Source organism: Eublepharis macularius, chromosome 6, assembly GCF_028583425.1.
Source record: "Eublepharis macularius isolate TG4126 chromosome 6, MPM_Emac_v1.0, whole genome shotgun sequence".
Lineage (NCBI taxonomy): Eukaryota > Metazoa > Chordata > Lepidosauria > Squamata > Eublepharidae > Eublepharis > Eublepharis macularius.
In genome coordinates this window covers 60,775,076-60,789,136 of record NC_072795.1, presented here as the reverse complement: position 1 = coordinate 60,789,136, position 14,061 = coordinate 60,775,076, and the positions used below count along the sequence as shown (strand labels likewise).

General features: G+C 43.7%; 1 protein-coding gene across 2 annotated transcripts in view; it reads right to left on the bottom strand.

Moving 5' to 3' along the window:
- The window catches only part of INPP5D (inositol polyphosphate-5-phosphatase D), a 112,295-nt gene that overhangs the window by 71,224 nt on the left and 27,010 nt on the right, over positions 1–14,061 (bottom strand). For both annotated transcript variants that reach the window (XM_054983732.1, XM_054983734.1), the window contains exon 3: positions 1,614–1,764. In XM_054983732.1, coding sequence (XP_054839707.1) covers positions 1,614–1,764 — 151 coding nt within the window. The remainder of the gene's footprint in view (positions 1–1,613; positions 1,765–14,061) is intronic.

Sequence of the window (14,061 nt, the reverse complement as noted above, 5' to 3'; positions counted from 1 at the left end):
ACTGAATGAAAACAAAATGGCAGGATAGAATTGGTGTTACCAGTGTTTTTACTAAAATTAAATTGCCAAATGTGGAAGCTCTGATTATGGAAGTTTAGATGTACTGATTCAGCCATATTGTTCAAAGGTGCAAATGAATGACAGTCTCCCCAGTAAGTTTTTTTTAAAAGGAGAACTAGCAAATGATCAAAGACTTCAAGGTGGCCAGCTTAAAAAACAAGCCCCAAGCATCACTGTTGGAGTACACAGTACACACTTATAACTACACACTTATAACGTGGGTGTTGAGCATCACCACCTTTCTTCACACACATGATCCCATCCCATGCTGCATACAATGGCTGTTTTCACACATCTTTAAAATAGCGTGATACTTATGGAAGGCTGCCGGCTTCCTTGTGTGATTTTTGACACCATCCGTGATGAAGGTTGGTTCAGCTTGTTTGTTTGTGGAGGCACCCCGGTGTATTAGGTCTTACCATCCGTGATGATGGCGCTTTCATGGCTGCCTGCCTCCGATTTGTAAACAGATAGCATCAAAAATTGTGCAAGGAAGCCAGCAGACTTCCGTGAGTATTGAGCTATTTAAAGACATGTGAAAACGGCCAGTCTCATTAGTCATGAAAGAACTATGTCTTATTTATTTCTGAAATTACTTAACTAGTCCATATCATAGTAGTGGATTTACAGACCAAGCAAACCTCCCAGGGACTCCAAGGACCCTTGGGCATTGTAAGGTGTACGCTTTTCACTCCTTGCTCCTTGCCCTCTCAGGCTTTGGGCCTGTTAAATAAGTGATAACCTTAAAGACGAATGAAGCAGTGTTGTATTACCCTTCAAACTCTCCCCACCCAATGTCTACAGCTAAAAAGCATTAAAGAACATTTACATCTGAAGTAAGAAATATCAGTGAGCAAACAAGAAGAAGAAGAAGAGGACATCACTAAATGTTTAGGAGCTTATTCCTGGAATTTAAGACAACCAGTTATTGCATCACATACTCTGCTGCTGAACTCTAGCATTAGTCAGGAAGATGCTTTTTTTTTTTTAATGAGATTCTGGTTTAGATTTTCCGTCCTGCATTTTTGGTATGAATGCAATGCAAGATCAAAAGTGGAATAATATATAAGTCTGCAACTATAAGACAGATGCCAGATAACGCCATTATTGTTTAAGATGTGACTCACATGATAATCAAATCTCCCCTTTTTGTCAAGGCCTCCAACAATGATGGTTTCAGCCATTTCTTCAATGGTATGGCATCTGCTTGCTCTTTAAAGAGCTTGTGATTTTTTTTAAAAAAAGGCTGAACATCTTCTTCTTCGAATGAAATGGTGGCTTTTATCACCCAGATACTGACCATTTTAGCCTGTTCTTTCCAGCAACCTTAGGCCTATTTCATTAATGTTTTTCATTACTTTTATGCTAAGGCTTTTAATCATCAATGTTATTGATATGTTATCACTGATTTCATTCTGCCAGTGCTTACTATTTATTGTTTTATATTGTTTTTTCTTTTGTAAGCCACCTTGTGAACTTTGGTTGAGAGTGCAGGAAACAAATGCTTCAAATAAAATGATGGTTAAGAGTAGAACATGTTTTGGATTCCTTACCTACATACTCATCTGGGTCATCCGTCACCTCGTCCTCTTCCCGTTGGACTGGGTATTTGAGGCTCCGGACCAGACCCATATTATCTTTTTTGTAAAACTCTATCAGCTCATCCAAGTTGTTGAAATACTGCACTGGAACACCCTCAGATGCCTGAAAATACCCCACAAAATACATGCATCAAATATTGCTGGAGACCATTCCCTGGAGACCAACACTGAAACAGGAATAAGTATGAGTGAGGAGTCATAGAGAGAAAAATCTGCTTTCCAGACATCCAGTAGACTACTACCCATGCAAAGCAGCTATGCATTCATAATTACCATGTCAATGCAACAACTCCATGGGCTACAAATCTGTGGTAAGTACTTTGCACTTATGGCTGCTAACGAAGTGCTCTTATGCTTCGTTTGGCAGCCAATTTTGGCCCCAAGTGGGCCAAATTGGCCTTGCATAGAGCATGGGAGTGCTTCTGTGGGTAGCACAACATCATCACTTCTGGAAGAGACATCATCATGCAGGTGCTGGAGCCCACTCAAGAAGGAAAACATGAGACTGGCATAAGGTGAGTTCCAGGCCCCCCTCCCACTGGGAGGGTATAGGGACCTGACAACCCTATTTGTGGGGTGAACTCTATGGTGTTATGCCCTACTGAAATGCCTCCCTTCTCCAAACTCCATCCTCCCCCGCTCCACCCACAAATCTCTAGGAATTTCAAAACTCTGTTAGCAACCTTATTTGCGTTGCTTTGCTGCACTAATGCAAAGTCCCACAGATAAGTGTTTTTCCCTTTTCAGCCATACGTTTAGATCACTGTGTGGAGTACAATTTGTTACTTGTTTTGAGCAAATAAGAATTGTTCCCAGGCAAACTCTAACTAGTAGTAGCAGCCTTCCTCTTAGCCATAGCAATGTTTTTCCCCCTCAGTCTCAAAATTATGGTGGAGTAGCATAACAGAATCTCTTGCCCCAGTTATTTTATAAATGTATCAGATGAGCATCACAGATTTAAAAAGAGCATTTAAGAACCACATTTAGCAATTAATGCCAAAATCAAAACATTGTGAAACTGAAAAATGTAGACTTTCTAGCTCCAGTTAAGGGCAGAACACTGCAGCCTTTCCAGCATTTCCAGTTAAGGGCAGAACACTGCAGGCTTGCAAATTCTGTGTGCGTTGGAAAGAGAGCTACACTTCTGCTTCTGCTTCTTGCCCTTTAAAACAAGAGGAAATAAGCCCTTTTCAGTTTATATGTCCTTGGTGCTCCTACCTTGCATAACAGGAGAGCACGCTATTCACACCGCTCCCAATATGTGCAGTGCTACAGCTTCATTGCACACGAATATGTACTTACATAAAGCCTGAGTTCTCAATCTGAGTATTAAAGCTGGAAAATATGTGCATTGCCCTATTCACACAAAATGGCCAATTCACGGAACAAAGGGACAGAAGGCACAGTCTTCTGGTACATAAGGCTGGAGAGCCAAAAGCATATGAACTGAAACAGGCTATATCTAGGAGAGATCTGAGGTTTCCTTTTCAGCCTGCAGAACAGCATGCTGCTGCTTTCTCCATATATTGAATAGTGCATCTTGAAACTATATCAGTTTACCCCTTTTACTTTAAAAGGATGGGAAAGGTTGCCAGGATTTGTTAGATCGCAGCAAAAATCCATCTGATCCAGCATTCTTGTTGAGATAATGATAATGTATACCAAAATATATTCCTAATTTCATCTGCTTGGCTGAAATTTTTATTGACCCTGATTGACATGCTGATTTTTCTAGCCTCTCATCTTACTATCTGCTCTTTTATCTAGTGAGTTTTATCAGTTTTATTAACTGTTTTTGGCTTTTGCTGACATGTTTTTGTTCCTTACTTTTATTGTTTTGATGCTTTATTTGTTATTATTCTTGTGTTATTTTAATAAAAGAAAGGTGGGATATACATTTTCTTTAATTAATTAATGCAATAGTCCCTTGAGGGATTTAAAATTCAATAATATATTATCAAATTATGTTCACTTTGTATTTTTCTTGTGACTTTATTTGTAAACACCCCCCCAACCCATTTATATATACTAATGTTCTATTATCTTGCATGGACTAACAGATATTGGCATATTGGTCTCTCACCATTCTTGAAGAAGTCCATGATTCTGTTACTAATTAATGGACTTTAAAAAAATCATTAGCAGCTTGCTCTTCCCTTTATACCATAAAACAGCATTTTTAAAAACACACATAATCCTATTCTCTTTGTAGGATACAAATCCTATATTTACCATTCTCTAGCACTTTAGAAGCCATATTTTTAAAATAACTTTGTTTGCCACTCCAGCCAAATCCATTGCTAGAATTCTTCATTGTTCCTGTGAAGTGAGCAATAATAGTACCCAAACTATTGAAACAACTGCAAACTTAACATTCATCACACTGTTACAAAATCTCTACTTTGGTTATCATATCAAAGGTTTTGTGCTATACAGCATGCCTGGAAGGAATCTTGGGTTCTGGTGGTGTAACAATTCTTCCTTCCTTCACATACAGCAACTTAATTAGTTATTTACTGGGTTGGTACAAACCCCAGTTTGCTGTTAAATTCACTGCCCCGCCCAGTCAAGATTTCCACCTGTACTTTATTGCCTGTAGTTTAATCCTGGTCTGCAGGACAAGTCAAAAATCACAGATTAGTGTCACATATTAGTCCATGTTATATTGTCAGATCATTTGTCTATCAAGGTCAGTAATGTGTCTATTTTAACTGGCAGTAGCTTTCCAGGATCTCAGGTAAAGGTTTTCCAAATCACTTACTACTTGATCCTTTTAAATGAAGATGTCTGGGATTGAACCTGGAACCCTTTGCACACAAAGCAGATACTCTACCATTGAACCACAGTCCCTCCCCTATAATTTACAATTCTGTATATTCCTTTTCACTTGCATTGAGAGATGAATCTTGGAAAAATAGGGATCACATTTCAAGTAAACCTTCTATGAGAGAAATGCAACAAGTTTTGAGCAGAAGGAAATATTAACTGCATATACATGGGTTCTCTCTTTAAAAAGAGGAATAGAAATGGAAACAAACAATGTAAGCAGAAGTGCGAAACGCACAACCACAGACAGCAAGCTGGGATTCTGGCCAAGGTCCATGACAGTCCCTATCTTTAGCTAATGAAGATCACAGTTTCACAAAACACTCTCTTCTTTGTCTTTGTCTACTGATGCTAGAAACGTAGGCCCTACCTCATACTTTAGAACATTGTATTTGCTGAATCAGTAGAATAAAGATCAGATGCATCATAATAAAAAGTAATGAAATTACTTCACTTTTGTATTTAGTTTCATGTAGCACTGGAGAATCAAATTAGGCTGGAGAACTAGAATCTCCACCCGCCAGATTCCGAGAAGCATTCCATATTAATAATTTTCATCTAAAAATCAGTAGTTTTGATGGAGGAAGGAAGTCATTAGTAGTAAAAATTTTGAGAGCTTCTCACCATCACCCCAGTCTGTCACCCAATCATATCTTGTCTACCAAAAGCTCATTGCTAGCCTTCCTTGCAGCTTCCAGCTCCTCATAAGCTAAGCTTCTTTCCTACATGCCACTGCTTGCCTTCCAAAATCCTCTCATATGACAAAAAGCTATCTTGTTCCCCAAGCTTGCCAGTTTAAACATTCTTGTCAATGAAGTCTTCTGTGTCCATCAGTCACCTCTTCTCTCTTGGCTCAGAAGAATGGCACACTCCATACATTGTTAATGCTCCTTGACAGTTGCACTGCTAAATCTGAACGAAATGTGGGAGATACATATCTGCCATGAGTATTCTATGTGCTCTGTAATGTGAGCTGATCCTCTGAGAGTATGTGAAGTGGCCTATTGGGGCCTGTTTAACTGGGAGCTGCTTATCTTATAGGTGCCGGCTGTGATGACTACTTTCATTTTCACAGCCACTTGAGAACGTGTCCTTGAGTAAAATCAAAAAGAGTCCAGTAGCACCTTTAAGACTAACCAATTTTATTGTAGCATAAGCTTTCGAGAATCAAGTTCTCTTCTTCAGATGCATGATCCGAACTGGTCAAATACAGAAGAGGAGGGATGAGAGGGGAGAAAGAAAGGGACATATATCACAAGGAGACAGAATGCATGGTTGTTGTGGGTTTTCCGGGCTGTATTGCCGTGGTCTTGGCATTGTAGTTCCTGACGTTTCGCCAGCAGCTGTGGCTGGCATCTTCAGAGGTGTAGCACCAAAAGACAGAGATCTCTCAGTGATCTTTTGGTGCTACACCTCTGAAGATGCCAGCCACAGCTGCTGGCGAAACGTCAGGAACTACAATGCCAAGACCACGGCAATACAGCCCGGAAAACCCACAACAACCATCGTTCTCCGGCCGTGAAAGCCTTCGACAATAGACAGAATGCAATTAGCGTGGAGGCAGTCAAAACATTCCTTTGCTTGGAAATGTAAACATCTCCTTTTGGTGTGCAGTCAGTTTGCCGTATTCATTTGTAGCAGTGAAGGTATCCAATTCCTATGTAGTATAAGCCTTCGATAACCACAGCTCTCCCTGCCAGCTGCATCTGACAAAGAGAACTGTGGTCCCCAAAAGCCCACACCAGGCATCACTGGGCTCCCCCAGACCACGCCTCTGAAAAGGGAATCTGTTACCTGTGATAATGTGATAACCATTCATAGTCTCTATTCAGTCCCAGCTTGACAGAGTCAAATTTGCATATGAATTCTAATTCAGCAGCCTCCCGTTGGATTTTGTTTTTGAAAGGTTTCTGTTGAACCACAGCGACCTTTAAGTCTTTGGTGGAATGTCCTGGTAGATTGAAGTGTTCTCCCACTGGTTTTTGGACGTTTCCATTTCTAATGTCAGATTTGTGTCCATTTATTCTTTTGCGTAGAGGTTGGCTGGTTTGTCCAATGTACAGAGCAGAAGGACATTGTTGGCACATGAGGGCATATATCAGATTGGAGGATGAGCAGCTGTAAGAGCCAGAGACAGTGTAGTTGATGCCATTGGGTCCCGTAATTGTATTCCCTGGGTAGATATAGGGGCAGAGCGGGCATCTGGGTCTGTTGCAGGGCCTGGTACCTGTGCTGGTGACTCTGCTGGCCGATTCATGATTGTAAGTGAGAATCAGAAGAAAACCTACATCATTTCTTCATGACTTCTTCCCTGAATTCTTCAGGGTCGAATCCACATTCACCTATTACCCGCATTTTTAACAGAAATCTTCCGTTTGTCTCCAATCCACAAATTTCTCCTCTCCGTTCACATTCATGCTTCCAATGCGTCTTTCTCGCGCATTCCTCCGGTCACACAGCCACTGGAAAAACCGCTTTTGTGGGCAGGACCTCATTTTCCCGCCCATTTTTTTTTAACGCACTTTTCTGTTATTTCAATTTTACCATATAGGGAAACATCATCAAAGCGATATATCACATGAACACTTGGAAAGCAATTGGTGCTCGTTTTCGGGCGGGGGATTTTAAAAAATTGATAAAAAGGGAAGGGTTTAGGAAAAAACTCTTTGTGGGTGTTAGTGGATGGTCAGTTTGGTTGGTGTCGGTGCTTTGTGTGATGGTCATGGATCCCATAATTGCTATCATTGCTCATGTTATGTGGATCTTAATGGAGTGGCAGACGCAGATGCTGCTGGCCTACCAGCGGTACTCTGTTCAAAGGTGGCGGGCCGCCACCAGGATTTTTTTCCAGAGTTCTGGAACCACCGTTGCCTGGGTGCATTCAAGAAGACGGCGGTGCCAGCAGTTTCTGCAGTGGTTCCTGCTTGCTGAGATGGAGGAGCCGAGGCAGCACTGGGTGTACCCATGCAGCACGGACTGGTGGGAAAACATTGTGATGGTGCACTGGGATGACCGTCGCTGGATGCGCCGCTTCCGAATGTCCAAGAGCACGTTCATCAAGCTGGTGGAGGCTCATTTAAGCTACAATTTTTTTTGATCGAATCTTTGGCATAACGATATTATGCTAAATAGAAACCAATGCCTTACTTCGTTGGGGCATTGACGGAGATCCAATATTCCCAGACGTGTGTTACCCCATTGTTGTTGCAACCACCAATCAACTCAAGCACCGTCAATAATTTAGGATATTTAATTTTGCTATATCGATAGGAAGAAGCTTGCAAGAAATAAATAAAAAAATATTTTTTTTATTCATCAGTACTGCGTAAAAGTGATGCTTTGATAAGAATAAATTAATCTTTTTAAAAAGACGTGCCAAATGTTAGAACATCATCCCAGGCAATATTCGAGCTAATGTGAAGTGTCATAGGGGACTGAGTATACGTGGGGAAAGCCGGGAAGCCTGATAGCTGTGCTGCTATGTGATCTTTATTGCGCAGGAATATACGCTGTAATTTCGCTATTACATTGATCTAGAGAAAAATAAAAAATAGAAAAAAACCAGGAAGTTGCGCGAGGCCGGTATTAGGCTACATTGCCAAAAAAAGTTTTACACTCAACCAGAAATGATTTCAAAGACATCTGAGTTATAATTCCCAGACAATGAAAGAAAAAATGAAAAACAGGCATTAACAGACTACGGAGCACTTGGTAATAGAATCGGCCAATGGGAACGCAGGGAACGGCCAGAAATACTTGAATGGGGGTAGTTTTTAAAAAAAAGGCATGTACATTGCGCTTGTAGGCGTTCACGTCCACCGTGAAATTCCCACAAGAAAACAGTGACTAAAGATCCGAGAGGAATGTGGAAGAGATGCGTGTGATTTATCAGGTAATGTGACTGGCACTCGGGAATGCAGGGAAAAGGTGGGAAAAATGCGTTAAAAAAGGAGTAATGTGGATTCGGTGCTAGACAGTGGATGAATCTTCTAATAAATGATCACAAACAGTCAAACTGACACAGTAGCACTCACTTTGCAGCTCAGAGAGCCACATTCCATCAATCTAAAGAGCCACATGACTCTTTAGACATGACTGTGCGCTCTGCATATCACCCCAGCAAACATACATACAATAATGTAAGATATATTTTATTAAATATAGAACTGTAACCTTTTAAATTACCAGACTACCTCTAAGCATATAGGAAGACTGTCTCTCTCCACCACTACTGAACCTTAGCCAGACCTTGCGTATCTTGTAGTGAGGGGAAGGGATTGCAAATTAAATTTACCACCAAAAAATGTGCAAGCTTTCAAGCTCTTCAGGAATCTTTATTAGGCTAGAGACTAAAACTTAAATGCTTTTATTCAAGCTGAACTCTACTGTTGCAGGAGAAAGGATCGTTACAATCTCTCTCTGTACTAAGGATCGTTACAATCTCAGACAGAGTTTTGTTTTATGAATTAACATTTAACAGTGCTACGCTCCACTCCACCATCTAATTCGGCAGCATATGTTGATCAAAGGCTTTTTAGTATGGCTGATTTTCGCTGCTTTTAGCCTCATCTTAATATATCCATATAGGCTTTAATATAAAATAAACAACAGGTTATCTAAGAATCATGCTGGGAAAAAATCCTAATTATCTTCAAACTACACAGCCAAGTTCTCAGAAATATTGATAAAGTGGTATATGGATGCCTGGAATGTACCATTTTGCAGGTAGCAATTATATGACATTGTTCTGCCATGCAAGAGTTCTTGCACCAACAGACTCAAGTGGTACACTCAAGTGATACACTTTCTCTGTTGTTGACAAGAACTATCCTAAGCCAGTCTTCAAATGATTAGTGGCCAATCTGATTCATTTATCTGATGAAGATTCTACTATTTTAAAAACCTGACCTGAAATGACCAGATTTTTTTGACACCAGCATTCTAAATACTCAGGTAAGTACAACTATTGTCACTTTCATTATGTCCAAGTGCTGAAGAGCAAACATCTAAGAATAAAATACTCTTTTTCTAAAGCATTTGCAAATGTTTCTTACATATAATGTTATGCTAAACAATTCTAGGATCATATCCTAGGAATGTGATCTTCAAGGGCATTCACAGCCAAGAGAAAGAGCTGATTCCCAAAATACAAGCCAACCATAAGTTCAGACTATTTTTGTAGGGTGGAAAGGAAAGTAGAACTGAATGAGCGCAACAGGAGGAATATGAGGCATTTTGGAAGTGGGACAGCAAACTGTGTTCATTATTACTTCTTTTCTGGTTTAGCTGCTCCTGAAAGTTAAACGTGTGGAAATATGATGCTCATATCCAAAGTAACCAGCAGATGAGGAAGTAAACCTGTTTCTGGGCTGAACCACTGTAGGCTGCAAGGGAGCACACATGAATATTCCTCCACACACAAAAAACCCTGCTTGTAGAAAACTAGCATGTCAGACAAATGGTTAAAGGTTAAAAGCTCTTCCCTCTGGACTCTAGTTTTCTATGAGCACAGAACTTTTCATAACTGGAAACATGCCATTATCTGAATCTCTGTCCTGCAGACTTGAAGTGGTGCAGCCCAAAAACTGGTTTAGCAAACTGTTTTTGATAAGGTAAGGGTGGAGGATCAAGTCCTGAATGCAAGCAGACAGAACAAAACAAAAAACAAAACAGAGAGGACCATAAGAAATACCAGTTTGTATTGCCAACGTAAAAACAATACAACATGCATAGGAAATTGCAGTTACTAACAGATAACAAAACCCCAGGCAAATTCTTCTTTTGTGTCTTCTTCAGATATATAAACATTTTAGGAGAAAAACATTCCAGCCTATGACAAAACAGGATGGAAACAACCTGTATCTTCACACAAATTCACCATCTGAATGAATGGGAAGCAGAGGAAAGCAATCCCAATGGCAAATCACCAAAATAGGTTTGTATCTTCCCAGTCATGGCTCGGTGCTGGAATTTTCTCACCCTACCAGAATGAGAAAAAGAATTAAACCGAATGAATTTATTTTCACTGCTATTAAGGTCCAGAAACACCATCTTCCTTTTTATCTGGCTCCTCAGACGGTTCATCTACTGCTATTTGACAGCAACCCTCCAGACAGGAATAATTTCTGTGACTCTTTTCCCTTAAAAGATATGCTCAAGGTTCATCACAAGGAATAAAAAACCCAATAAATATCACATTATTTTTAAATATAATAACATAGGATTGGATCCTGCTCCCCATTCGTCTAAAGGCATAGCCTTCCAGTGAGACCCAGTATGACATGTCAGACTAGGATTCCAGATTAAGGCCTCACTCTGTCACAGAAGCTCCCAGGGTGACCTTCGGCCAGTCATATACCATCAGCCTAATCTACCTCACAGGGTTGTTGTGAAGATAAAATGGAAGAGAGGAAACAGATGTATGCTACTTTAAGGCTCCATTGTGGAGAAAAACAAGATTTCAGTGAAGTAAAATTAAAACTTAAAATTATATGGGTGCTATTATAAACAAATAAGTCATTTTCAGTGCAGTCCTAAGCAAAGTTATATCCTTCAAAATCCATTGAAGTCACTGAGCTTAGAAAAGTGCAACTCGGTTAAGACTGCTCTATTTTTCTTTTTAGACAAAGTAAGGAACAACATAGACTTTAACTTGACTTCACTGTCAGGTCTGGTGGTCATAGCTGCTTTGCCTGGAACTTTAAGTGCATGTTCTCCAACCATGGCTCCTTGCGATCAGGAGTGAACAGTAATCATAATTAGACACAGGCACGAACAGCATTACGAACGAAAAAAACCCACGAACAGGCCGCTCGGCTGCTCGCTATTGGGATGTGCCATTCCAGCTGAACAGGCAGTCAGCGCAAGCCTCGTTCATTGTGCTTGGCCGCCGTTCGGGAAGCTAGACACTCAGGCGCCTTCAATCAATTGCCTCGGCAATGGAGGGGGGAGTGCCTGAACTCTGTCTGCACTCCCTCTGTCACTCCAGACACCCCAATCAAAGCCAACGTATCTTGATGGGCAGGTCTTCCTTCCAAGTGTGGTAACAATTGATAACATGGAAGCAGACATCAGCGGTGAGGGGTTGTTCTGTGGCCATAGGAACTCCAATCTCATCCCTGCAAACACTGTTAGGCAGTTCTGACTGCCAGCCACATGCCTCCTGCATTTCTCCATGAGTTCTCAGCTTATAAAAGGGCACTGCGCTCCCAGTTCTGGTTTCACTTTCAGCAAGCAGTCGAGTGGGACAGAGCTCTTAATAGCATTTGGAAGAAGAGAGTGGGAGAGTGCATTGGAGCTGGGCTTTTTTCTGTGTGGTGGGTGGGATAGGGAGCTATCCCCTCTGGTTCCAGGGCTGCTGCCAGGCCCTGGGGCCAAGCTCAGTGGGCACCTCGGCTGAGGGCTCACTCTGATTACTATCAGTGCCTGATCCGATCAGGCTTCTGGGAGTGCTGGGCTAGGGCTCTACCCCCTCCCTCTGGTTCCAGGGCTGCTCAGTGAGCACCTCGGCTGAGGGGGCTCACAGTGTTGTCCCCTTTTCTTTCCTCCTTCTTGTTTGCTGGCACAATGAGGCTTTGAGTGGGGTCAAAGGGTGGTTGTGGGGGGAAGTGCAAAGATTGTCCCGGTTGCTCCATGGGAAGCAGTTGTGGGCAGGGCTCTGTGGCAGCAGAGACTCCCGCTCCCCAAAAATCACCTGTGGGGGTTGTGGAGGAGGCCAAAGAGCTCTTGCCGCCGGGGGAAGAGGAACTCTTTTAAATTGTTTGAGGAGGAGGAGGCCGAGGGATCCATGGAGGAATGGTTTGGGTTTGATGAAACATCCATCCCGTCCCCATCCCAAACTGCTGGTGCTGTCCCTGCCTGTAGTCTACCCCTCACTCCGCCTTCTGTTGCCTGCTCCGCAGCGCAGCCAACAACCCTTCGTCCTACCTCCCCCAGAAGAGTTAGTGGGCCATGGTTCAAATCAGCTGCATGGAGGCACTTCCGGGCCCTTCCAAATGACCCCCATGTGGTGTGGTGCCGTGTCTGCGATGGGCTGGTGTGCAGGGGCAATGACCCGAAGCACCTGTCAATGACAGTCCTGACCAGGCACCTGAAGACGCACCACCCAAGCCTGTGGTCTCCGTCCTTGGCCAGTGAAGCATCCGGCGGGGGGAGACAGAGGGCTACCAATTCCAATGAGCAGGGATCAGTGGGATGGTCACCGGAATCCATCCCAAGCAAGAAGCCTTGCCTTGAAGGTGCTGTCGGTGGGAGCAGAACGGTCAGGCAGGCCGCCCTTGGGGAGGTTGTTCCATCGGGGTCGGGGATATTACCGTTGGAAAGGGTGAGGTCAAGGGCTCAGGAGGCGGGTGTTTGTGTGGTGGCGGAGAGGATTGCCCTGCAAGGATTGCCCCTATCCGACATGGAGGGTGTGGGCTTCCAAAGGCTGCTTCAGCACTTTGCCCCATGGTTTCCATGCTGTCACGGCACACCGTTGGGCATCAAGTCCTGCCTGCCCTCTACCAGTCTATGCGAGATGTGGTGCTCAGGGAGCTGTCAGCTGCCAAAGGTCGTACCGTCCATCACGGGTACCTTGCGGCTGCCATCATGGGTACCTTGCCATCACTGCCCACGGGTGGCAACCAGAGGACCTCCACCGCCCCAGGCCAAGAACTGTTCCCCGGGAAAAGGTGCCATGTTTGACACCGGGCTACAGGGTGGTTCTTCTCCAGGCCTGGGAGATGGACGAGGTCCATACGGGGAAAAACATCACCACCACTGTGAAGGCGGCTCTGAGGGAGTGGACAGCGGGGGTGGAAGGGTTTGTCCGTGGCTTCATGGTGACGGATGCCGGAAGCAACATGTTGGCAACCCTGAAAGAGGCATCCCTCCCTGGCCTGGTGTGCATGGTGCACAAGCTGCACCTGGTGATGAGGGATGTGCTCGGGCTGGGGAGCAAGCCAAGGGACATCTGGGACGAGGGAACCTTGTGGATGTGCAACCTGCTGGAGAGCTGCTGCCACATCACTTCCCACTTCTCCCGCAGCATCAATTCATCCCGTGAGCTGTTCCAGAGGCAGGGGGAGGGGGGACCCCAACTCTTTCAAGACCTGCCCACCCATTGGAACTCCACCTACAACAAGATATGTCACCTGGTGAAGCAGAGGGGCCCACTGCAGGACATCCTGTCATCCACGGACGTTCTGAGGAGGGGAGAGGAGCTGAGCCTCAGCTCCATGGAATGGAGAGTCCTTGCCCAGATGTCCTGGATGCTGAAACCCTTTAAGGAGGCCACCAAGCTGTGCTCCTATGAGGCCAGCCTGGGTCAGATCATCCCCCTGATCCACGGGCTCGACCAGTTCCTGGCCAAGGAGCTCGAGAGTGAGAAAGAGCTGCTCCCCAGGGTCTGGGACTTTGTGAGGAGGATCCAGGCATGCATGGCCGAGCACTTGCATCCTCTGCACCACAAGGCACCGTGCCAAATGGCCTCCCTCTGTGACCCCTGGATCAAGGGCAGCATCGCCATGCGGGCAGGTCAGATGCTGTGCTGGAAAAAGGAGCTCCGCAAAGTGGTGCTCCATTACCAGAAAGAGAA